Source organism: Clarias gariepinus, chromosome 27 (assembly GCF_024256425.1).
Source record: "Clarias gariepinus isolate MV-2021 ecotype Netherlands chromosome 27, CGAR_prim_01v2, whole genome shotgun sequence".
Lineage (NCBI taxonomy): Eukaryota > Metazoa > Chordata > Actinopteri > Siluriformes > Clariidae > Clarias > Clarias gariepinus.
The window spans coordinates 14826637-14850293 of record NC_071126.1 but is presented as its reverse complement, the minus strand read 5'-3'; the positions used below and the strand labels follow the sequence as shown (position 1 = coordinate 14850293).

At 37.4% G+C, this 23657-nt stretch overlaps 1 protein-coding gene across 1 annotated transcript in view; it reads right to left on the bottom strand.

Moving 5' to 3' along the window:
• The window catches only part of cnksr3 (cnksr family member 3), a 54713-nt gene that overhangs the window by 17124 nt on the left and 13932 nt on the right, over positions 1 to 23657 (bottom strand). Inside the window, exons 2-11 of the mRNA XM_053488445.1 lie at positions 21963 to 22126; positions 12939 to 13141; positions 11872 to 11959; positions 9994 to 10035; positions 7824 to 7943; positions 7644 to 7703; positions 7483 to 7551; positions 4810 to 4956; positions 1705 to 1823; positions 457 to 650 (exon numbers count right to left, since the gene is read on the bottom strand). Of these exons, the coding sequence (XP_053344420.1) occupies positions 457 to 650; positions 1705 to 1823; positions 4810 to 4956; positions 7483 to 7551; positions 7644 to 7703; positions 7824 to 7943; positions 9994 to 10035; positions 11872 to 11959; positions 12939 to 13141; positions 21963 to 22126 (1206 nt within the window). The remainder of the gene's footprint in view (positions 1 to 456; positions 651 to 1704; positions 1824 to 4809; positions 4957 to 7482; positions 7552 to 7643; positions 7704 to 7823; positions 7944 to 9993; positions 10036 to 11871; positions 11960 to 12938; positions 13142 to 21962; positions 22127 to 23657) is intronic.

Genomic DNA, 23657 nt, shown 5'->3' with positions numbered 1-23657 from the left:
AGGGTAACAAACACATAAATCACAATGCTATCACTGTGCTGATACCAGGCGAATTTTCCATGCACATTAAGATATAATCAAACGCTTTCAGCGGCCACGTGTTATAGTGTGTGCGTTAATTCAAGCTTGAGATTTATTGAAATGATACGTCAGTGTGTGACATATGTTTGTGTTTGTACAGATTAAGAATGCATTAAGATAAATGTTCATGTAAATAAGTGGAAATAAAGTATATATTTTACATACAAATACATATTTTTAGCCTACATTAGGAGATAAAATAAGACAAATAAAAAGCTAATTCTTAAAACAATCATTTGACTGACCTGTATTATTATTATTATTATTATTTAAAATTTTAAAGCACATGGTATTTTTGTGGTGTCGGAAGGTATTAGATGTTAAATAGACTCTGAGGTATACGCTATTTATGTGTCTTTAAAGCTTGGCTCTGACCTCTGGAGGCCGTGCGCTGGCGAAGTCGGGCCTGCGGGATGGCGGGCTCAGGAGGAGCGACGCTGACGTTAGGTTTGCTGATGTAATCTATAAGATTAGAACGCCGTCTAGAAGCTCGGTCCAGAGACGAGTTAGGGGAATCAGGAGCTTTTTGCCTCATTCTGGTCTGAGGACACGTGCCGTCCTTCACCTCCCTGTACAGTCACAGAGAGTAAATGATTTAGCAGACTTACCTTTTTTCTGTAACCTGTATATTATAATCTAAATCTAACACACAAAATTTGCATCACAGCATTACTGTAGACTTACTTACACAACAATAAGTGTAACTAACGGCCTACTAACACAGTATTGGTGCTTTTATACATATAATACCGAAAACATGCCAGTCCAAGAAGCTACTTCTAAAGTTAATAAAACACAGAAGTGACCAATCTTGCTCCACTCAAAATTTCAAGTTCCAAACTTCTGTCGTTTTTGAAAAGACGATTTTATATGTGCCCAAAAAATGGCAATTTTTCAGTGTTATAATGTCTAGCTTCAAAGAATAATAATTAAAAATACAAATAAGTTATATTTCTTTATGAGTATTGATACTAAAATTGGTGTAAGCTTCTGGAAGAATTTAACCTGTAAAAAAGTTTGCTTGAACTAAAGCAAAATTAAGGATGTTTTTCCCAAATAAATCTACAGCGTCTGTGATCGAGTCAAATTCATGTTGCAATATCTTAACTAATTAAATTAGGCAGGTTTCATCTGAATAAAAATTAAGTTTATTGAAAGGCTTAAATAATAATAATAAAAAAAAAACGTATAAAATCGTATTTCTTATTTATCTGATAAAAACATAAATGTGTATGCATATTTACAAAAAAACAAGCATGAATTGAGAGAAAAGAAGCAGTAATTATTATGAAAAATAGTGTTATATGATCCTAACTGAAAATACACTTCTTCACCTATGTAGGACACTTTTTAGCACCAATACCGTGTTTTGGCCATTAGTATAGTGATAGTAGAATAAAATAGAATAGAATAGAAAAGTCTTTATTGTAATTGCAACAAGTACAACGAAATTTAAAGGGCCATCCCTCAATGCAACCTAATAGTAGTGATAGTGTGTGTGTGTATATATATATATATACACACACACACACACACACATATATATGTGTGTGTGTGTGTGTGTGTGTGTGTGTCCCTCACTGTCAATTACCTGTCCTCACCTGTCATGAAGCAGTCACTCACCGTGGCATGTAGGGCGCAGCTGGAGGTGGTGGTAAATACAGATCAAAAATGGCTGGCTTCTCTTTCTGAGCAAAACTTTCTACACTGGATGAGTAAGCAGCATGGCCAGGAGGAATGCTCTACAAGTAACACAAAACATGCTTTAGACAAAGATTTTTGAAAGATGAATGTTAAAGACAAATATTTAATTAATATTATTTAATTTTGACTGGTAATGTATTTTATTCCTTTATTCCAGATAAGCTGACCTTCATGTCTTACAATACCAACTGACTGTTATTGCTGTTGCTTAATTACGTGTGTAATTTTATAGTTTTAAAATGTTCAATATTGTTCTAGAATGTGGAAAATAAATCCTAAGTTTTGACTGGTACTATACACAGTGCTCTTCTTTTAATACCATTAATACAGTCTTGATTTACTCAGGACATAATTGTTGTTCAAGGTTTTTACAAAAGCTTACACCAATCAGTCATCACATTACAAAGCAAAACATTATCTTCAGGACTGTGGAGGATCCCCTTGTGCCATTGGGGTGAACCCTCTGGACCCTCAGGGCATAACTCCACAAGACCTCTGAGGGTGTGCTTTGGTGCCTATCACCAGGACATTGGGAGATGCTATTATAAGGAAATAATTAACTCTGTGATGCTACCAGTAATTCTGCGTCACGTCAGGCCACATGACACCACCTTGATGTGTGGTCTAACACCACACCCTCCCTGGTTTTATTGGTTAACACTGCAGGATGTCAATCGTGGCAGAGATGCATCCACGTGTGTTTGTGTGTTCTGAGTTTGTCTGTGTGTGTGCGCATTGAGATTCTGAGAAGCATGATTCTCAGTACATTTTATCCCGCAATAGATTTGTTCTACCACCAGTCTGTATAACAAATACAAAAAAAGTCTTTACATGAATGTAACAAAACAAAAAAAAAGACAGGCACTAGTGATCCCGCTTAAATGGGATGTGATGCAAAGTCTGACCTTTTCAAAAAGGCGTGTGAGGAACGAGGGTGTATAGGGAGCGTTAAACTGAGCTTAACAAAATCAATAGACTCCTGACATTTAGAGCCGAAACTTAATCGGGTTTAAACACACATCCTGAATTGTAGGAACCCGCCATCGCTCCAACGCACACTCCCATTGTGTACTCACATTATGAGTCACACGTAAAGCCAGTGTGTGTATACTCATACTGTATGTGTGTGAGGTATGAGTATTAAGGGTCTCCTTGTCTTTTGTCAGGGATGTTAACAAAGCCCTTCATTAGCATCCACCCTGGAACAAGGTTCTATATCTAGTTCTATTCTTGTGGCAAGATAAACAACTAAATACAACTGTATACATTAAAATAGCACATGATGAAACAACTGGCAATTAGAAAAGACATTAATTCTGTTGTGCTTATATCAAAACATACATACACATACTGAAAATATTACATTCAGCATTTCTGACCTACTTTGGGTAGTGAAACTAGTGGAGCCCGAAAAGGCCTGCTGTGGCTGTTTCTCAAAAATACTTGTGGGAAAAACAAGTGAAACATACTTGTGTGGGCATTTTGGGTTTAGAATGGGTTTTTGCACCCATTATTGTGCAGGCTTTTCTGGTGCATGTCAATGACCTGCGGTACCACGCAGTGACCTGGCCTATTAGGTTGTTTTTACAAGCAACATGGGTGTATGGTTTAAGAAAGTAGTGCACAAAGTCTGTTTTGAGACCAACTGTTAGGAAAAGGGAACTATTTATAGTATTTACATACACAGTTCCCTAGTAACCCTTTCAACTGAAGTGTAATGTGACTATCAGTCTGACTCTTAAACCTAGCAACCAAATAACGCAACAAGTCACACTTCGTTATCTACTTTCATTTCTTAACAACCTATTTCATAGGAAATAGTTACTAGGGAAGTTATTGAGTGATGAAGTGGTGTTAAAAATGAAAAGAACTTATTGTTTTGCATCATATTTCTCAGTAGCTCACATGCTTTTTAACTTGTACACCAGAAGAGGGCACACCTGCAGTTCAAGCATTGTGCAATATCGGACATACAAAAATCAGCCATAACAACAACACTACTTTCATGTGAACTAAACAACACTGACCACCCAAAGGCACCAGAACACCCAGGCCCACTAAGCACTGAACAAGACGCGGCCCACAAATTCCCACATGTGATCAATCTGATCGAGCTCCCATGAGATGCGTTAGACAAAGACAAAGTCTGATCCATGGAAGTGCCACCCTGCAACCCATAGCACCCAAAGGATCCAGTGCCATGTCTTGGTGTCAGACACCACAGCACAGCCCAGAGGCCATGTGGAGCCACAGCATGAGGGTCCAGAACCACTATGTTGGCACAAGGGGAACCAAAAACCTGGGTGGGTTTAATGTCAATTCTTTTAATGTTTTAAGAGCAGAGAGACGTGGTATTGTCTTGCAAAAACAATATGTTAGGACTGTGGCACTAGAAATGTTAAAAAAGTTAACCTGAGACAATGTGCGTTCTGTTATCATTAATTATGAATGAAAAACTGACCATTGATTGTTAAAGAAAAAAAAGTGGGAAATTTGCAACCTTATTAGTTACACTGCAACACCACAACCGGTAAATTTCCCAGACAAACCTAAACAATGGTAGCCTGATGTTCCCTGTATTATCTACTCTCACAACTTCCTATTTGCATTTATTTCCTATTGATCTTTGTTTTTAAAAACAGATGCAAATTTTGTCTTTTTTTCTTATCTTGCAATGACGTGATGTGAATAAATTATACAGTAGCCAGAATAGATTTTGCATACTTATGTTTAAGAGAAACATGAAACGGGACAAGAGAGAGCAATAAAATTTATTAGAGATAAACCTGGAGGAGCATACAAGCAGACCTTCTGTAAACCTTCTGTAAACATGCTGTGTTTTGTGGAGTGTGTAGTGTAGTATTGATTTTCATTATTTGTTCTTTTCTGGCATGTTTTTTTTCAGTGTGTGAGGAAAATAAAGAAACCCACATGGACATAAAGAGAAGATACACAGAAACTCCATACAGACTGGAACCTGAGCTGACATGATCTTGATCCGCAACTATTATTAATGATTCTGACCTGCACAGCCGGAGGCCTCCAGCGCAGGTTCTTCAGTGGAGCAGGAGTGAAGCTGCCCGATCCTGAAGGCCTCTTCTTCAGCGTGAGCACCACACTGTGTGGGTTCTCCTTCATTTTGGACACGAGGTTCTTCAGATGCCAGCCCACCTGAAATACACCGCAGCACCTGTTTAGAGTCTCATAGATCAATCACAATATGAAAAACCTTCCACAAATCAAGCAAGAATTGTGTTTTTGTTTCAGTCATGATGTCAAGAAAGTTGCAAATAGACTGCAATGTAATCAGTTCCAGTAGATTTGATACTTTAGGCTTTTTTAGGCTTAAGACTAAAGTGGCAAACAAATAAAAGAAGTTGTTCAGTATTTATTTATTCCTTTTCTTTATTGCTTAACCTGTACAGGGAGAGTATCTCAGGAGACTTCGAGCACAAGGAGAGGTGCACACAGGACAGGGTGCCATTATAGGTCACAAACACACTCATTCACACACTACGGGCAGATCTAAAACATCAATTAGTCTATGGATTGTGGGAGGAAACGAGAGTACCCAGAGGAAACACACCAAGCACAGGGAGTACATGCAAAAACCACACACACACCCAAGTCTGGAATCGAACCCTCAACCCTGGAGGTGTCAGGCCACAGTGGTAACCAGTATGCCACAGTGCCACCTAGTTGTGTCAACACAATATCTCAAACAGATTTAGTGACAAAATTTTGACCATGCAACTCCAAAAACAATAGCAGTCGCCATCTGGATCACCTTTTTCTTAAGTATACTGTGTGTTACATCACACAATCCACACAGAATGTCTGCCCTGATATCTTAAGGTGGAGTTGCACATTAGAAGAGATTCACATGATAATATAAACTCAAAAAGGAAGGATGGACTATCAGTGATAAGCCCGATGAAGAAGGTTACCTTTCTTATTTTGTACTTTTGTAGAACCAAGTACAACAGCACCAATTATGGCTTCATAGAAAAAAAATCTAAATCTAGGCCTGATTTCTTTTTAACCAAGACAGTAAGATTTACCAAGCCTATGTTTGACACCCATAGTGAAATGATTTGATTTGATTTGAGTTGATATTGAGCTGGTATAAATGACACAATTTTTTGGTATTTGAACGAAGCACGATACATAACAAATATGAAACATGAATTTAGTTACTTATCTAGATTTAAGTGTGTATGTGTGTAATAGTTTCACCACATATGGCATCAATCACACACTGATATAAGGCATGGTATAATAATACAAATTATAAAAAAACATTAAAATCACTCATTATAATTATAACATTATAATATCCTGTATACAGGGTCGCAGGAGGCCTAGTACCTATCCCAGGAGACTAACAAACTCTTATACACTCACTCAATCACTACGACAATTTGGGATCGCCAGAAAGCCTAATCTGCATGTCTTTGGACTGTGGGAGAAAAAACGGAGAAAACCCACCAAGCACGGAAAGAACATGCAAACTCCATGCACACACACCCCGAGGTGGGAATCGAGCCCGGACCCTGGAGGTGCAAGGAGACAGTGCTAACCACTAAGCCACCGTGCCACCCCAAAACAGTATTCTAACAATTTTATTTTCAAACTATTAGATTTAATCCCTTATATCTAGTAGTAAAACTAGCTGTCACTATACACTCACTCAGTCACTCACTCACTTTCTATACCACTTTATCCTGTATTCAGGGTCGTGGGGACCTGGAGCCTATCCCAGGAGACTTAGGGCACGTGGCAGGGTACATCCTGGACAGGGTGCCAATCCATTGCAGGGCACACACACACACACACACTCATACATTCATTTACACATTACGGGCAATTTGGGAATGCCTATTAGCCTAACCTGCATATCTTTGCCACTATACAGTTCTGTGAAAAAGTTTTGAGCCATCGTCTATTCCTTCATATTGACTTAAATTAAATGATGTAGATCATTAAATGCAGAGTGCAACGGGCTGCAAAGTGCCTAAAGATACATAAAAAAATTGGTTGTTTAGCAATCTAACAAGCTTCAGAAGCAACCTTATTTCCCCTCTCGTCTGTTTCAACCACTGAGCATTCAGCATGACAAGTATACTAATCTCCGCATGATCATCTGTCATCATCTGCACCTGTTTCCTTCTGGTTCATGCCTTAAGATCGAGGTTTTATGCTTTTTATAGGTTACAACGTGTCTTATCAAACAAAAAAACATTCTTCTGAACCTGTTTAGGTAGGAGGGACTGGACTGAAAACGAGAGACAAAAACTTGCCAAAAATGAGACCCGAAAGTCCTTCAGGAAGCCTGGAGAACTAATCCTCAAGACTACAGTAAAAATAAACCAAAAAATCTGGCTCAACAAAATTGAAAAACAAAATAGAAGAAATGTGGTTAGATTCAAGACTTTTGCACAGTATTATATATACAAACTTTTCTGAAACATAAATTTTGACATAAACTGTGCTATACTTAAGTTAGTGACTATAAGATTTCACTTGTTATCTAAGTGAACCTAAAGTAACTCTACTAAATGTTATTTTAAACCAACATGTGATAAAGAAACAGTGATAAAACAGACATTTCACAGAATCATCTTATCAGTTCAGTAGACATTTTCTTTCTTGGACCTCCTTTTGTTTATCAGCCTGAGAAGGTTTTGAGTGACTGACCACTGTCTGCTGGTTGACCTGCACCACTTCATCGCCAGCATGGATGCGCTGAGTTCTGTCTGCTGGAGACTGCACAGAGGGAACAAGGCTCCGGATAAGACTGAGATAATGACTAGACGGCTACAAAACGACTTAATCGTCAAAGGAAGAACATCACTCACATTTTCTGTGGTTCCGGTGATGACATGCAGTCCATCGTATGTAGATTTAATGTACATGCCCTATGAAAAAGCACAACATAAACCAATTCAACTGATGTTGTGTTAATAATGTGCTCTCTGTGATCTATGTAAAGCGTGGGAATCATGATGTAGGTGTGTGTTGTGTCAGGAGCCACTCACTAATCCCTCTTCTGGTTTGACATCAGTGATGTGGACCTGCTCCAGACAGGTAGTGCGGCTCTTCATGGGATCAAAGGCCGTCCTCCGGGTCGCCTCACAGACTCCAGTTAAAACTCGAGCCTGAGAGAAACATCCACCTTTATGATAAACCATTTAAATGGAGCATTGTAAACTTCCACATGTAGATTATTGTTCATCAGTTTCGAAGCTGACATTTACTAGTAGTTCAGAGATCAGGATTTGTAACAAAAGTAATGTTTCCCAAACTGGCAGTTTTTTGTGGCTAATGCTAAGTGTTGCTATGGTTTAATTATAATCTTCTAGAGACATTTCTTTCAACACATCTAAATGTTTTGAGAAAAAAAAAGGCTTCCTGGTTTTTCAGTTTTGTTTTGTTTTTTCTTGACCTTAACTGCTGTGTGCTAGTTACCTAATTAGCGAGCCTCAGTCAATACTTAGCGTATTTCAATAGCAATAGGTTAGGTGTAAAGGAAGTAAATGTTAAAGTGGCTTAATGAGACATAGCGCAAAGCTGATTTACCGTTTACCACCTAAAGTCCATTTTTTTGATAACCACAGCAATTTGGCAAAAACTTAACAAATAATGGATGTATACTCTTAAGTTGTTTGTGTTGTGGAACATCTACGTGAGGCGTTAGCTCCTGTTATCACTTACAGTGCTGTGAAAAAGTATTTTCCCCCTTCCTGATTTTATTAAAGGTTAAATATGACTTAAAAATATGCAAAAAAGCTGTCCAAACCTGCCTGGCCCTATGTGAAAAAGTAATTGCCCTCTTGCTAAGTGATTTTTGGAAAGCAGAGTTAAATTTCACTTGCCACACCCAGGCCTGATTACTGCCCGATTTGTTGAATCAAGAAATCACTTAAATAGAACCTGACAAACTGAAGCACACTAAAACATCTAAAAAAACTAGATCTAAAGAATTTCAGAATAGATAATAAACAAAGTAACTGACATGTATCAGCCTGGAAAGGGCTACCAAGCCATTTATAAGGCTTTGGGACCACAGTGACAGACAAGCTTGGAACATTGGTGAACCTTCGCAGGAGTGGTCGACCTACTAAAACTGGCGAATCATCCTGAACAACATCTAAAGAAGTGCATAACCTCACTAGCCTCAGTTAAGATGAGTGTTCATGATTCAACAATAAGAAAGCGACTAGGCCAAAATGGCAAAAAAACACTGCTGACCAAAAAGAATATAAAAAGGCATTTTTTGAAGACAATAAATAAATTAATAAATAACATTAACAATAATAATAATAACAATTGAGATACTTTCCAAAAAGAATATTCAAATACTTTGTGGCACCGTACATTATAATATACTTATGTGTTTACTTCCAACCATGCTAATTCATAACACTTGATGTACAAAAAGTGTCCTTTATATTATACTGCAATTGTTTAGAAAACATGCTCCATTTATTAGTCTATTTTACCGCTTATATTTGTTCATACTCCTTAAGAGGTTAAGTCCGGATTAATTCTAACACATTTCTGCACCCAATGTGTATGTGCGTAAAACTACAAAATGTTTCTCCCTTCCCCAAAGCCTGATTTGTGCAGCGTCATTTTCTTTAAGGCCCTGTCATTATTGCTGTTCTCCTGCCCCACCACACTCTATGGTCACGAGCCACTGCTGAGACACATTGTTTCGGGAAGTCGACATTGCTTTGTTTGGCTCCGTGGGACGCTGCAGCTAGAGTTCATCCGAACAATAGTCTGCAATTCTCCGCCTTTCTGGATCTATTTAAAAATGCACAATCAGTCAGACGTGTAAAAGTAACGTGCACCTGGAATCCCTGGAATGTTGAGCAGGATCAAAGGTTATCCACGGTGGGAAAGTTGAACTAAATTCAAATCGAGCGCCGTGTCCATGGAGGACGTGCGGGCCTTCAGAGGCTAAGTTACTTAACACAGGATGCTCAGGCACAAGACTGTGGAAAACATCCGACCTCTCTGCTGATTAAACAATAGAGCCGGACACACTTTCGAGTCTAGCTTCAGTGTATCAAGAACAGCAGATGATTCTTTTAATACGGATCGGCAATGATTTATATGCCGCATAATACGCAAGCGATGGATTGATATTAGCCTGAAAAACACGAGTGTATCCCTTGAGAAAGAAAGACATGTTTCACTTACCACTTCTAGTATCTTCTCCTCCATTTCATACACAGCACAGTCCTGGAATTAGAGACAGATTTGGTATTGAACCTTCATGTCACTGGATAGCTCCCACAGGATGAAAAAAGAGATGATAAGAAGACACACATTTTCAAATGCAAACAACTGAACACATGCAACTTTAGATCTCCAGTGTTTGGATGCAAAATAAACTCAACTTGCAAATTAAGTTAAAGCATAAAATTTTTTTGGTAACAGCTTAAAAAGTGAATTCAAATTTAAAAAAGTCAAAATCAGGTTGTAATATTTTAACAAGTTTGCATTTTAGAATAATACACTTTTTCAGGTTTATGTCTTTTTTAACGTGGAATCTAAATTAACCAAGTTTCATCTGAAATTTTTATCAAATTGAGATAATTAAATTGAACAGATTTGAATTCAAACGAGTTGCGGACACTACATTAAAGTGCTTGAAACTGTAATCAATTAGCAAATGTCTTTCTTTTTTGTATATTGACATAAATGTGTATGCATATTTACAGAAATAAAAATCATTATTATGTATTATAGTATTATGAAATCTCTGATAGGTGAGACTCTTTTAAGCACCAATACCATGTTTTGGAGAATGACATGTCAGCATGCACTGTTTGGACTTGTTTGAAGTGTTTGGAGAGTTTAGAGCATGATGATTTGAATGATTTTCAAATGATTCGAAAGTTCAGTAGGATACATCATATGGTTCAATGCAATAACACAAGACTTGGTTTTTCTCTTGTTTGCTCATAACGTCGCACTTTCAAACAGTATTACACAGTATGTCATGTACCATCAATGCTTTGTTACAGAAACTGTTAAAATCTTTCCTAAAACTAACTTGGTTGATTGAATATTTTTCCATATTGTGTGCTTGTGCTGTAAAAAGTAAATAAATAACTTATAGCATATGGCCAAAACTTCGAACATTGTGGACACTTATCCCCTTATCTTTCACTAGATTGTGTAGCATGGGGTTGGAGATAAGGCCTGACATTGTTATTGGATGTGGAGGTCTGGGGCTCAGTCAGACTAACAGTTTACCCAAAGGTGTTAAGTGGGTTTGAGGGCTCTGTGCAGGCCACTCAAGTTCTTCAATCCAAACCTTGTTTTTTCAATTATTGTTTGCTGGAAAACGTTTGGGCCTTTTGTTACAGATGAAGGAAAATTGTAATACTACAACATACATGCTTCATGATGTTTCAAAGGTTGTGGCAATAGTTTCAAGATGGACTACATACAGTATGGGTGTGAAAGTCAGGTGTCCAAAAGCCTTTGACTATACACTGATCAGTCATAACATTAACACCACTTAATGTCAGGTGAACTGAATAACACTAATAATCAGGAAAATGAGAACAGGAAAAACTAAGGCTCATTTCTGCCTGCAGAGACCAAAGACAAACATGTCTGATCTAATCTCACAGAAAAATTAATGCAGCACAGCTCGATAAAAAGGTGTCATAACACACAGCTTGCTGTGTATGGGGTTTATCAGGGCCTCCACATTCCCCCGATCTCAATCCGATTAAGTGTCCTTGGGATGTGCTGGAGAAACACGTCTAATTCTGGGAGACACTACCTTGCATCTTACAGCACTTAAAGGATCTGCTGCTAATGTCCTGATGACAGACACCACATCACACCTTTAGTGGCCTTGTGGAGTCATGCCGTAAGAGGCCAGAGCTATTTTAAGGGGAACCTAAAACCTGGATGGTTTTTATCTAAATGGTTTCAATGTTATGGTTAATCAGTGTATATTGCATTTACTGCATTTAATTTTGTCAGGCTGTTATGTTAAAGACTATAAGCGATGTCCTCATGTACACAGTGTTTATAGAGAGAGTGCAGGCTGCAGACCTTCTGCACAGTGGTGGTGAGCTCTAAACACAGCTGGATGATCCTGTTCTTAATGGAGGTGAAGTCACTGATGCCTGTCAGAGGCGTCCTGAAAGAGGAGAGACCATACAAGGTTTAATCAGTACTAAAGCACAGCAATTCTGCTTCGACTTAGGCTTATGGAATGCGTCGTATCAAGTCTGAGCAAGCAGAGTTGCAAATGCCTGTGATTTAAAACAGAAAATGTGGATTATGTTAAACACACTTAAAGAGGTTTAACCTCTGGACTCAGTGAAAGAGGTATGATCTGTGCATCTGTAGACATGGCCCCTGTGCCTATCAATCTAATTAGAGAGCCTCGTCTTATGGCACTTTAAAGGAGGTGTGACTTTTGTCCTTGTCAGTCTTAGTAAAAGTGTCACGGCCTCTGTGACTGTTAGACTAGGAGATGTGACCTATATGTGTCAGTCACAGTTAAATAAGCATGGCCTTTGCATCTGTCAATACGAATACCATGGAATTCAGTTCTGTTCTCTTCATTTCATTTCTTTATAGTGATATAGTGGACGAAAGTATTTGACCAAACCTGAAATGTCTTTGTATCCACATACATATAGGTTAAAATAGAGTTGGTCCCCCTTTAGCAACTATTACAGGTTCCACTCTTCTTGGAAGGCTGTCCACAGGATTTTGGAGTGTTTGTGGAAATTCATGTCCATTTATTCTGTAAAGCATTTATGAGGTCAGGCCCTGATGTTGGACGAGAAGGCCTGGCTCGAAATCTTCCTGTCCAGTTCATCCCAAAGGTGCTCACTGGGGTTGAGGTCAGGGCTCTTCCTGCGGGCTGGTCAGGTCCTTCCACATAGAACTCATTAAACCATGTCTTTATGTTCCTTGCTTTGTGCAGTGGGACAACAAAGTTGGATGCATAGTGTTAGCATTGGGATTGCCCTTCATTTGGGATAAAAGGCGTGATTAAAACACCTGAATTCAACAACTAACAGGTTTGACCAAATACATTTGTCCATATAGTGTACATCACGAGAACTACAAATGAATCTGACTATCAGCATGCATTTCTCATGTACCTGTCCAGCCAGGCCAGCATGCCCTTTGCTGATCCTATAAGCTCCACAACTGCTGTCAGGAACTCATTGGGTGGTTTGTTTAAAGTGCTGCTGTCATTCGAAGGGCTTTTCCTCCTCTCCGAAGCACAGTTCTGCAGGTTATTAGAAGCCGCTCTCATCCGACCAACAAGAGCCTTCAGATTTTCAGTCTCCACCCCGTAGTTCTGAAAAAGTGTTACAATGAGATCAAACATATTATGACTAATAATTGCATAATCTTCTCAGTATCGCATACCAGACTTATCAGTGTCTAAAACCTTTCTTTCATGAAATTCCTTTGGGCACTCAAGCTCACATTAGCAGAATAAAAGCAAACACAGTTGGCGGTTAATAATGCGGTGAGACAGCAGAGTCAGCAGCTGGACATTCACATGACCTTCAACCTTAAAAAATTAATCACAAGATTTTTGGGATGCTGGGGAAATGTTGCACAAATTCAGTGTAATTACTCAGTGTGTTGCATAACAGCATCAAAAAGCAATATGTAAGAAATAAACCACGATGTTATGGGAAAATAATGAATTATGGTATGGTCTGATGCAACAGGGATACAACTCCAATTTATATATATTTTTATATCCATAATTTCTATTATAAAAAATCCATTTATAGCTATTTGTAATGGTATGGAACATGTCACTTCTGATATAACAGTCTGTCATATACTATACTGTATCTCCCTGTGTATTAGCAATCGTAATACTTTGTTAACCATTAATTTACCGGTAATTTAAACCAGCTGGACCTATCATAGGAGATGTTTTAAAAAAAACAACCCTGTGACCAATCAGATTTTAGAATTTAACAGAAAGCACTATAGAATGTCATACTCACTAAATAAATTTAAAATGTCACGGTTGGGCAAAGGGTGTCCTTGAACCTTGGCCATTGGAATTAGAGGGTTTAGGAAATTTGGTAAAAGCTGTGCAATAGGTTTATCCAGATCATGCAGAAGCAGGAGTAAAAAAATATGGAACAGCTGATCAGTACAGTACCACCGATGTAATCTGAGCCTGGGTCTTTGCATGTAAATGTCTAATCAGTGTTCTCGTGATGAGTTCAAATGAAATTATCATGTTTCCAACAAACTTGGACGTATCTGGAATACTTCCTGCTGACGAATTGAGGCTAATGAATGCAGAGTAAGCAAAAATGAAGAAAGAACGATTATTTAAATATCATTGAATCCTCTGCATGCTGAGAATGCCAGTGTTGATAGACAGCAAGAAAGAAATCATCACCTGGCAGAAAACAAAAATCAGCTTTGGCAGTCATCCTGATGGATTCCAGAGTAAAGCAAACATGTTAGATAAGGTCTGTCTGTAGTAGCAAAAAGGCATGAGACTGAGTTTTTACAGGGAAAGTCACGTATTATTTCCAGAAAATAAAAGTCTATAAATAGGAATATTTATATATATATTTATATATACACACTGTATGCAACATAGCTTGTGCTTTTTCTAATAAATATGTCTTCAGTTAAAAAGGGACTTTAGTTTCTAGACTCAAATCTTAAATAATTACTTTTTTTGACAATTTTTCAGATCACCCTCTCTTTCTCTGTCTGGTACTAAAAGCAGACAGTTCGTTCGTTTGTTTTGCATTCATTTTTATTAATGTAAATCAGCTTTTTTTTCTTCCTCGAGTCATAGTTTCTGACCCCTGCTTTACACTAATACAAAAACAGAGATAACTGGTGACTTCTGGAGGGCCGCATTTCTTGGTGTACACAATGACCGTCTTCCTTTTCAAAAATACCAGCAACATCTTTTCCTGCAGAGACTAAGGATATTAAATGTCTTCTGTACCATCACCCTACATTGTACAGAGAATTTCTGGTAGGGAAACTTCAATCTTGGGAATGCAAGGCCAAATAACGTAAAACATTACTGGGGTCACTCTTCCCCGCCATCAAGGACGCTTAGTGAAGCACTGCACAGTTCTGCTGAACATTATGGCACCAAGATCGTCCCAATCACACCCTTAATGTCCTGGGAATTTACTATGCACTGTATGGTAAATTAGCTTAGCTTTATGTAATGTGTGTATATAATGGAGGGAATGAGATGGTCACATTTAGGTTTCATTAAGCTACTCTTGAAATGGTATCTGTGCTGCTGTTATTTAAATTTCTGTCTATGATAAAAAAAAATAAAAATGAATATATATATATATATATATATATATATATATATATATATATATATATATATATAAATTTAATTTAATTAAATTTTTGTAATTTGAGCCAATCGTTAGTTGAAAAAAAAAAAAGAAATCTATTCATATGAACAAAATTTAATTCAAAAATGAAAACGATATCAATTCAGTAAAATCACTTTAGTAAAAATTTTACATTTAACAAAAAAATATTTCTAATGTTCTTAAGAATCAGCCATGAAAGGTTTATAGGCGTCTGAGTGAATGAAATGACAGACATGTAGATCTGAGAAAGTGTCTCTCAACACACTGTCCAGAGAAAGAAAAGAGATAAAACATTCTGCTCTGTCTGGCTGTAATCACTGTTTAGGAAAAGGCTTTCGGGCACACAAAAAAAATTTTTTTTTGTCAAAATTGTTTGGGTTATACAAGAGTGAATGTAGTGTGATTTTTCTTTTTTTAAACTATAGCTCCATCTCCCACGGTTTTGGCACAATGACTATATCAGGCTATAGTTAAGTATCAATAATGTTTTTTTTTTTTCATTAAATTATTTGTGCATATTTTAAGTTTTGTACCATTATTTTTCTGCTCCATCACGGTGCTTACATTACAGTATCCCACACAGTATTATTAAGTATATATAACATAGTGTCTGAACAACACCCCATCTGCACAATGCCCTATTTCACAGAATGTATCAGTATCATGTGTGTCTGCATGAGTGCCTGCGTCCGAGTGTCTTTAACCACATCATAGCTGCGCTCATGTCCAGTATAATAGTATAACAGCACAACCTTATTGCCCTTATACAACAGTGACAGTAATTTAACTGGTATTGCTTAAGTGAATTAGTGTGTAACTTGTGCTGTCAAGTGTTTAAATGTCAAATCTTATACAAAGTAATAATCTTTTATTTCTAGCCAGCCTTTTGCACCATCCGCTTATGAACTGAAAAGAAAAAGAACCGATACTCTTACAAAACACGAGTATTTGCAGAAGATGGAAGCGGTTTCTATTTTTTTGCAAAAGCTTTCTTATATTTTTAAAAACTGTGTTAATTTAAAAAATTTATTGTTCCAAGTTTACCTAAATATGTAAATAAATAAAGTGTGAATTCATAATTTTTCCCCAAAAATATATTTTTTAACTTAAGCTGCCCTATCTGGGTACATGGCTTTACTTTGTTTTTCTGTTTTACAGCTTCCTACCTTAAGTTATTTAAAATGCCCTCATAAAGCAAAACATTTATTTCGTTAAATAAAATAAAAAGGGAAATAGAAAAGGTGGAGGTCCTAATAATTCTGAAGCATGGCGCAGCTATATTTGGCCTGCAGCTGTGGAGAAGTGGTGCACTTTTCCCACTCTCACATGAGCAACAAGCAGAAAGTCATCTGACGCCAGCAGACGGAAACTGCAGAAACAATGGTTTGACACGCTTTCCTGCCGTTGGATACTGTGTGTTTGGGCCAGTATATATGTGTTTGTGTGAGAGCAGGGTGGAGGGCTGCTGGACAGGTGGGTGGGTCACATCTGTTTCCTGCTCTCCAACAGTTATCTTTCAGAACGTTCCTCCACCTCGTTCCTGTCACTGTTCTATCCGGACTGTGTAATCTCTATTTCAGCTCCATATGTAATGCTATCAGCTAATTTCCTTTAGTCTCATACGTAGTACAGACACAGACTTATGGGAAATGGTTATTCACGTGACAAACGTTTTTGTCAAGGCAGCCAATGATTTCATATAATGATGCTGATTTTAGCTTCATTTGGACAGTGATAGTGGTTTATGTGAATCTGATATGGTTTGAAATGAAACAAGCACCACTGTTTTAATCTTTACAGTCCACCCTAGACTACACACATTACTCCTTTTACATCTATTCTATTCTGGGTCCATTCTGTACAGTCGTACAATAGAGAGTTGACGCTGATTAGGCTCTATTCACACACCATTCACAACACAAAGCACAAAGAGATAGAGAACAGTGAGGCAAACAAAACTTAATCAGCGCTAATGCCAATGAATTATGACAACCATTAAATTGTGAGGTTCTCTTTGCACTTGGAGTCTCTTAATTATCTTTAAAATCAGACCAAAGAAGATCTATTCTCTTTAATGTTAGGAAAGACATGACATGGCCAGTAAGTAATACTTTTAATAGTGTCCTAACTACTGGTGACATGTAAAAACTACTAATATAAAGTCATAACCTCTGGACTTTTATAAACTCCACCTGTTTTACCATTGTCTCGACAAAAGAAAAAGGGACACTCTAATCATATTTTTTTTCTGAATATGAAAACACTTGGAAAATATTTGCATAGTAACCTGCTATTTTTATCACACGCACTATGACTCATGATCAAATGTTAATTATAATACCTAAGACTAGTGACAGGCTTGGTGTAAGGCCAATGTTGAATATTGATTTCAGTATCATTCAAATCCTACCCTACACTATTATTTTTTTAAAATCTTATGACAAACATATACTTGCACTTAATAAATAACAAGAATAGTAACTACTGACATAAAATCGTAAGTATTGATATAAAGTCATAAATACTGATATAAAGTCAAAACCTCTTGTTTAATGTCATAACTGCGAATATAAAGTCATAACATCTGGTTTAAAGTCATAACCACTGATATTAAGTCATAAAATCTGGTTTAATTTCATAACTACTGATATAAAGTCATAACATCTGGTTTAAAGTCATAACCACTGATATTAAGTCATAAAATCTGGTTTAATTTCATAACTACTGATATAAAGTCATAACATCTGGTTTAAAGTCATAACTACTGATATTAAGTCATAAAATCTGGTGACAGAAGTCATATGCTGATTTAAAATCATAGAAGTTGGTGACGGAAAGCAATAACTTCTTCTTTCAAGTTATATTCCCATTTGCACTAATTACTACTGATTTAAAGTCATAAAAGTTTCAAATGACTCATACCAATTAGTGACTGATATAGATTTTATGTAGCCTGTTTAAACTAGGTAGACAGTCATAACATGGGGTCCTAGTTTACGTAATTGGCTATTTCTGCCCACTAGCCATTCACTTGATAATCTGTCATATTCTGTATACTTGACCTAGCAGATGTCCGCCATAAACTATCTTGTTCTTACTGAGAGGACAGAAATGGGTGCAGTCCTTCCCACACAGAGCACAGGGCGAGCTGAAACTTTACTAATTGAAAAACAAACACAGAAAAGGTTCAGGCTACATAAGAGTAGTAAATTAAACTTAGTCATGCATTTGGTTATGTTTGGTTAAATAATCCACCAGTGTACTTAGTAAATTATATAGTATATTATATAGTAATATACTACCAGTATATATTTTTTTGTTCATTCTTTTTTTATTCATGTTGGGATTTTTGTAAACCCACACCTGTTTTAATATTGTCTGGACAAAAGGAAGACCGACATTCTAATTCTATTTGCTTGAATATGATTATATTACATTTGGTAAATATTTGCATAGTAATATCTGCTATTTTTATCATATTCACTATCATTCCTAATCAAATATTAATTATAATACGTAAGACTAATAATTAGTGTAAGCCAAGTATTGGAAATTCAAATCCTACCCTATACCATTATTTAAAAATAGACTTATGCCAAACATACACTTGCATTTAATAAATAACAAGAATATCAACTACTGACATGAAGTTGTAAGTATTAATCTAAAGTCATAACATGTAGTTGAATGCCATAACTATTTTACTATATAAAGTCATGACATTACATATATGTATATTGTATATGGTTTATATACAGCAATAACAACTCCCCTGGTGTTCTTCAAATGCTCGAGGTCTGTTTTTCATAAATCCTGAACACAAAGCTCCAGTAAAACAGCAAAAAAGAGTGTGCTGAGTGGAGGATGTGTCTGGGAAATCCCTTCTTTCCTGTTCACCTTCTCCACCTACCAATTAGACCCCACAGCTGGCACAGAGCTCTATTTATGATTCAGAAAACACCACTCGTGTCTATGTTTCAGGCTGCCGTGCTTCTAATTCCGCCATAATTTAGCACATTGGCCTATATTTAACTTACTAATGCTGTAAAAGTGCCGTAATTACGAGCTCCACAAAGCTTTCTTTCTCCTACAAATATACTGTAGTCTTTATAGTAAATAGACTTCAATGATGCCTCAATTCGATGTACAAGCGTGTGAATTACAGTCAATTCTCTCCACAGGTGTCCTTGATCAACAAGGGTGGAGCTAAAATAAATTTGATCCGTCATCTGCAAACTCGATCATATGACAGCATCATAAGCTGCCATTTTGCTTTTCTGGCTCAACGTCTTGATTGCAATATTGTAATCAAAGCAACATAAGCTAAGCTAGCTAGTTTATAGTAGTTTAAAACTTGGCTATTTCAATTACAAAGTAAAATAGGCAAATTTATCAAATAATAATTTATCTAAATATACTTAGCTTGCATTTGGACTACTGTAGGTCAGTGATTTTAATTAAGAAGAAAAATAACCTAGTTAGCATTCTAGCAATATAATAGTTTCAACTGTGTAATAAAATAACCCACACTACCTTAGCTTGTTTTGCTAGTTAATTTAGCTAATGTTTTTAATCACACAGTAAGTTAGCATAATCAATTAGCAATATCTTGCTAATTACTGTGGGTGTAACACATTTAATTGCATAGAAAATTGGTTCATCTATCATTAGCAATACCTTGCCTAGACTGTTTTTATGACATAGTATATTAGTTTACCCAAATTAGTCATTAGCTTATTAGCATATCTATTGTTTTTCATTAAAATATTAAAATCTAAATATTTTTTACGCAGCTAAGTAGTTAACTAATGTAGATGAAGGTGAGCTAATAATAGCAATAGTTAGCTAATGTTCTTTGAAGCAATTTATGAAAGTCAAATTAAATAAGTAGAAAAAATTCCTCATAGTGAAATTAACAGTTTAAAAAAACTGGTACTGGGGTTGCACAAGACCTCAGTGAATGGAGAAGTTATAGCTGTCCATGTGTGCAAGAGAACAAGTAGAAGGGAAATTAAGTCAGGACATGGGTTTAAAATGTTCTACCATGGTGTGGATGGAAAGAGAAATGGAGTGATAAATATGAGAGTATATGTCCTGGGAGTGCAGTGTAGGATAGCGGAAGAAAGAGATTTCTGGAGTGAGTTAGATGATGTGGGGGAAGCATGTACCCAAGAAGAAGGACTGGTGATTGGATCAGATAACAATGGTCATGCTGGTAAAGGGAGCAGAGGTGATAAGAGGTGATGGGTTGGTATGGTTTTAAGGAATGTGGAAAAGCAGATAGTGGTAAATTTTGCAAAAAGGATGAAGATGGTGGTGGGAAATTTTTTTTATAGAGGAAGCAGGAGAACAGCGTGAAATATATGAGTGGTGGCAGGTGCAAACAAGTGGACTACTGTATGTTCCTTGCAGAAGATGCAACCTGAAAGACATTAAGGATTGTAGTGTGGTAGCAGGTGTGGATTATTTAGATGGACAACATTGGATGGTGGTCTGAAGGATGACTTTAGAGGTGATAAACAGATAAATCAGGTGGTGAAGGCTAAAGGAGAAAGACTGCTATGTTCAGCTTAGCGTGGAGGGGAGAAAGGTGCTGGGTGGTGGCTAAGGCATGCTGTATGACTGGGCAATCACTCTGGAGTGTTGAGGCAGTCACCTAGGAAGGTACTTGGTGTGACATCTGGAACAGAGGAAGCATGAAAGAGACTTGGTGGTGAAATGTTGGTGTCATAGAGAGAGATGAAGACAACAGACTGGGGTACAAGGTAATGGGCAAGGCGAAGAGAGATTTGAAGAAAGCTAAGAAAATGGTATATATAGAGTTTTAAGAAAAAATGCACACAAATAAAGGAGAAAAGGGCATGTATTAATTTGCCAGACAGAGGGAACAAGCTGCAGGTTAGGGTGAGCAAGAATGCAGAATCATGGTGAAGTTCATCAGCCAAGACAGGAGTTCGATATGAAGTGGTATTGTATATGAAGGTCTGGGAGTGGTATAGTATTTGTATGAGGACATTTTGAAAGTGATGACGTGTGTGATAGCAATTATGGAATGGCTCAAGGTAGAAATGGAATTGCACCAAGGGTTAACTCTTTATCATTTTCTTGTTTTTAGATTTGGTGTTGGACAGGTTGACAGACAATGTCCGACAGGAGTTTACATACACTCTGATGTTTGCACATGACATTATGAGCTGAAATAAGACTAAGAAACAGATTGAGATGAGCCTGTAGAGCTGGACATACACACTGGAAAAATGGAGAATGGAAATCAGTAAGAGAGCACATTAGGGATACCTTGGAGACAACTTGAGAGAGGTGAGATTGAGATGGTTTAGGCTTGTGCTGAAGATGGAGCACCCAGGAAGAGCGAAAAAAGGAAGGTCAAGGAGGAAATGTATGGATGCGGTAAGAGAGGGCCTGCAGGTGGTTGGTGTAACAGAGGAAGATGCAGAGGATTGAGTAAGATGGAGAAAGATGATGTGCTTGATAGCCCTAATGACCCCTGAGTTGATCACTCAGATTTTATGTCTTTTATACAGTAAGAATAAAGACAGGGTAAAAGTTCAACATGAGGTCGAGCATCATAAATTTTTTTACATTTTGCCTTTTTTTGTCATGAATACCATGTGTGGGCTTTTCATGTACAGTAGACTGACATAAAAACACATCATCATTTTGAAATGCTCCATTTGGTCGGACAGGAGACTCAGTTAAAAGCTGACTGATTGATTGGACAGATCACATTTTATATGTTCGAAACTTGGTTTTTATACAAACCAGAGCACAGAGAAGATCCACAGCTTCAAGGATGAGTTCCTGATGTCCAACGCGGCTAACTGCAAGCTCCTCCAGGTCCTGGTGTGAGATTTTCAATAGCTGCTGCCCGTCAATCTTCTTCTTTTCAAAGTTTGGGATGTAGTACTGGAGACTGTCATCCAGTCCTGAGACAGATAGGGAGGGAGACATAACACAAAGAGTGTCTTTCAGTAAAAGTGTTAAAGGACTTGCCTAGTTCGACAGCGTGAGAGTGTTAGAGCAAACACAGAGGCTATAAGTCAATAAAAGATATTTGCTTTGGCCCGATGAGCTCCCTGCTGGAATATTTTTTACCCTTCTGAGAATGGTGTTTCACTAAAACCCTTGAAAATGCAGCGGTTGACACTCATGAGATCATTCATAAACATACAGAGACGCACATGTAAATTTTAAGAAAAAAATGAACGCCAGGACTGCTACTATACACACAAAATGCAAGTCAGAGAAGTACAGATATGATCTTAACCATGGAAGTAGGTTAGCGTCCATGGTTACCCACCCTTAAGGCCATAAATCAACCACCACGTCCCCACCCCACTCTCTCCAGAAAGACACTGATGTTGGCGCTATGTCTACTTGTAGTTGCAGTGTCTACCCTCGCTATACAATGTTAGCCAACTTTGGGCACTTTTTGTTAACAACTCCGCCAATGTTCACACAATCCTGGTCCAACATTTACAAGGTAGAATAAAGGTGAAATCGGTCAGCCCTGGTGCCTCTCCATTTACCCAATGGATAAAAACGACATTACATCAGTTTGATAAGTTTTCGGTCACAGCCCTTGCATATCTGCCTTGAGTGAATAACGTTAGAGGGGTTTATTTAGTAAGCTCAAATTTTTATTTATTATTATTATTTTTTTAACAACTTTTAATAGAATTAAAATACCAAGAAGGTCAGGTAGACAAAGGCATTAATCTTTCTCTCTCCTTCTTGGGAAAAAGATTGATGTGATGCTCACAGTAAGACGCCTTAAATGCCCTTTTTTATCATCTCTCACATCTGTTCACTGCTGTTGTTTTTCTCAGTGTGTGTTTTGGGGGAGGGTGACGATGCAGATATTCACTCTGCTGACCCTAAAGCTAGTGACCAAACTCCACTTACTGGCCCCATTTATTCACAGTCTAGACAGAGGCATGCACGTGCCCCGTGGTGATGAGCGAGCGAGATCTCCTCTCTGCTACTGGAATAACAGTGAATAGTGGTTTCAATGCCCACAATTAATAATAAAGAGTTACACTGTCACTGTGCCAGAATCATGATCTGAAAACCAGGGCATCTACTATATGTGGTTAAAATGGGGTACAAGCTATTTAATTCCGTCACTGAAATACTTCATTCACATGTACATTCAAGGGTGTAACAGCATTTTCATATACTGTATGTTAGAAAATGTTTTGGTGGAAAATCACAAAGAACTACTAATTGTATGGTCTTTGATTTAACATAGCTGTAAGCTGACATCAAAAGTGGCCTTATTGAACGATTGGTGCTATACAATCTTGCTATTAAACCGCAAACCTGTTGATCTGTGACGGGTTGGAGAATTTAAATATATCAAGGACAATACAGACTGATCCTTTTGACATGTCCAATTCCCGCTAGTTTAGTTAGTCTAGTTAGGGCACACCTCCATCAACAACAGTTACCAACCAG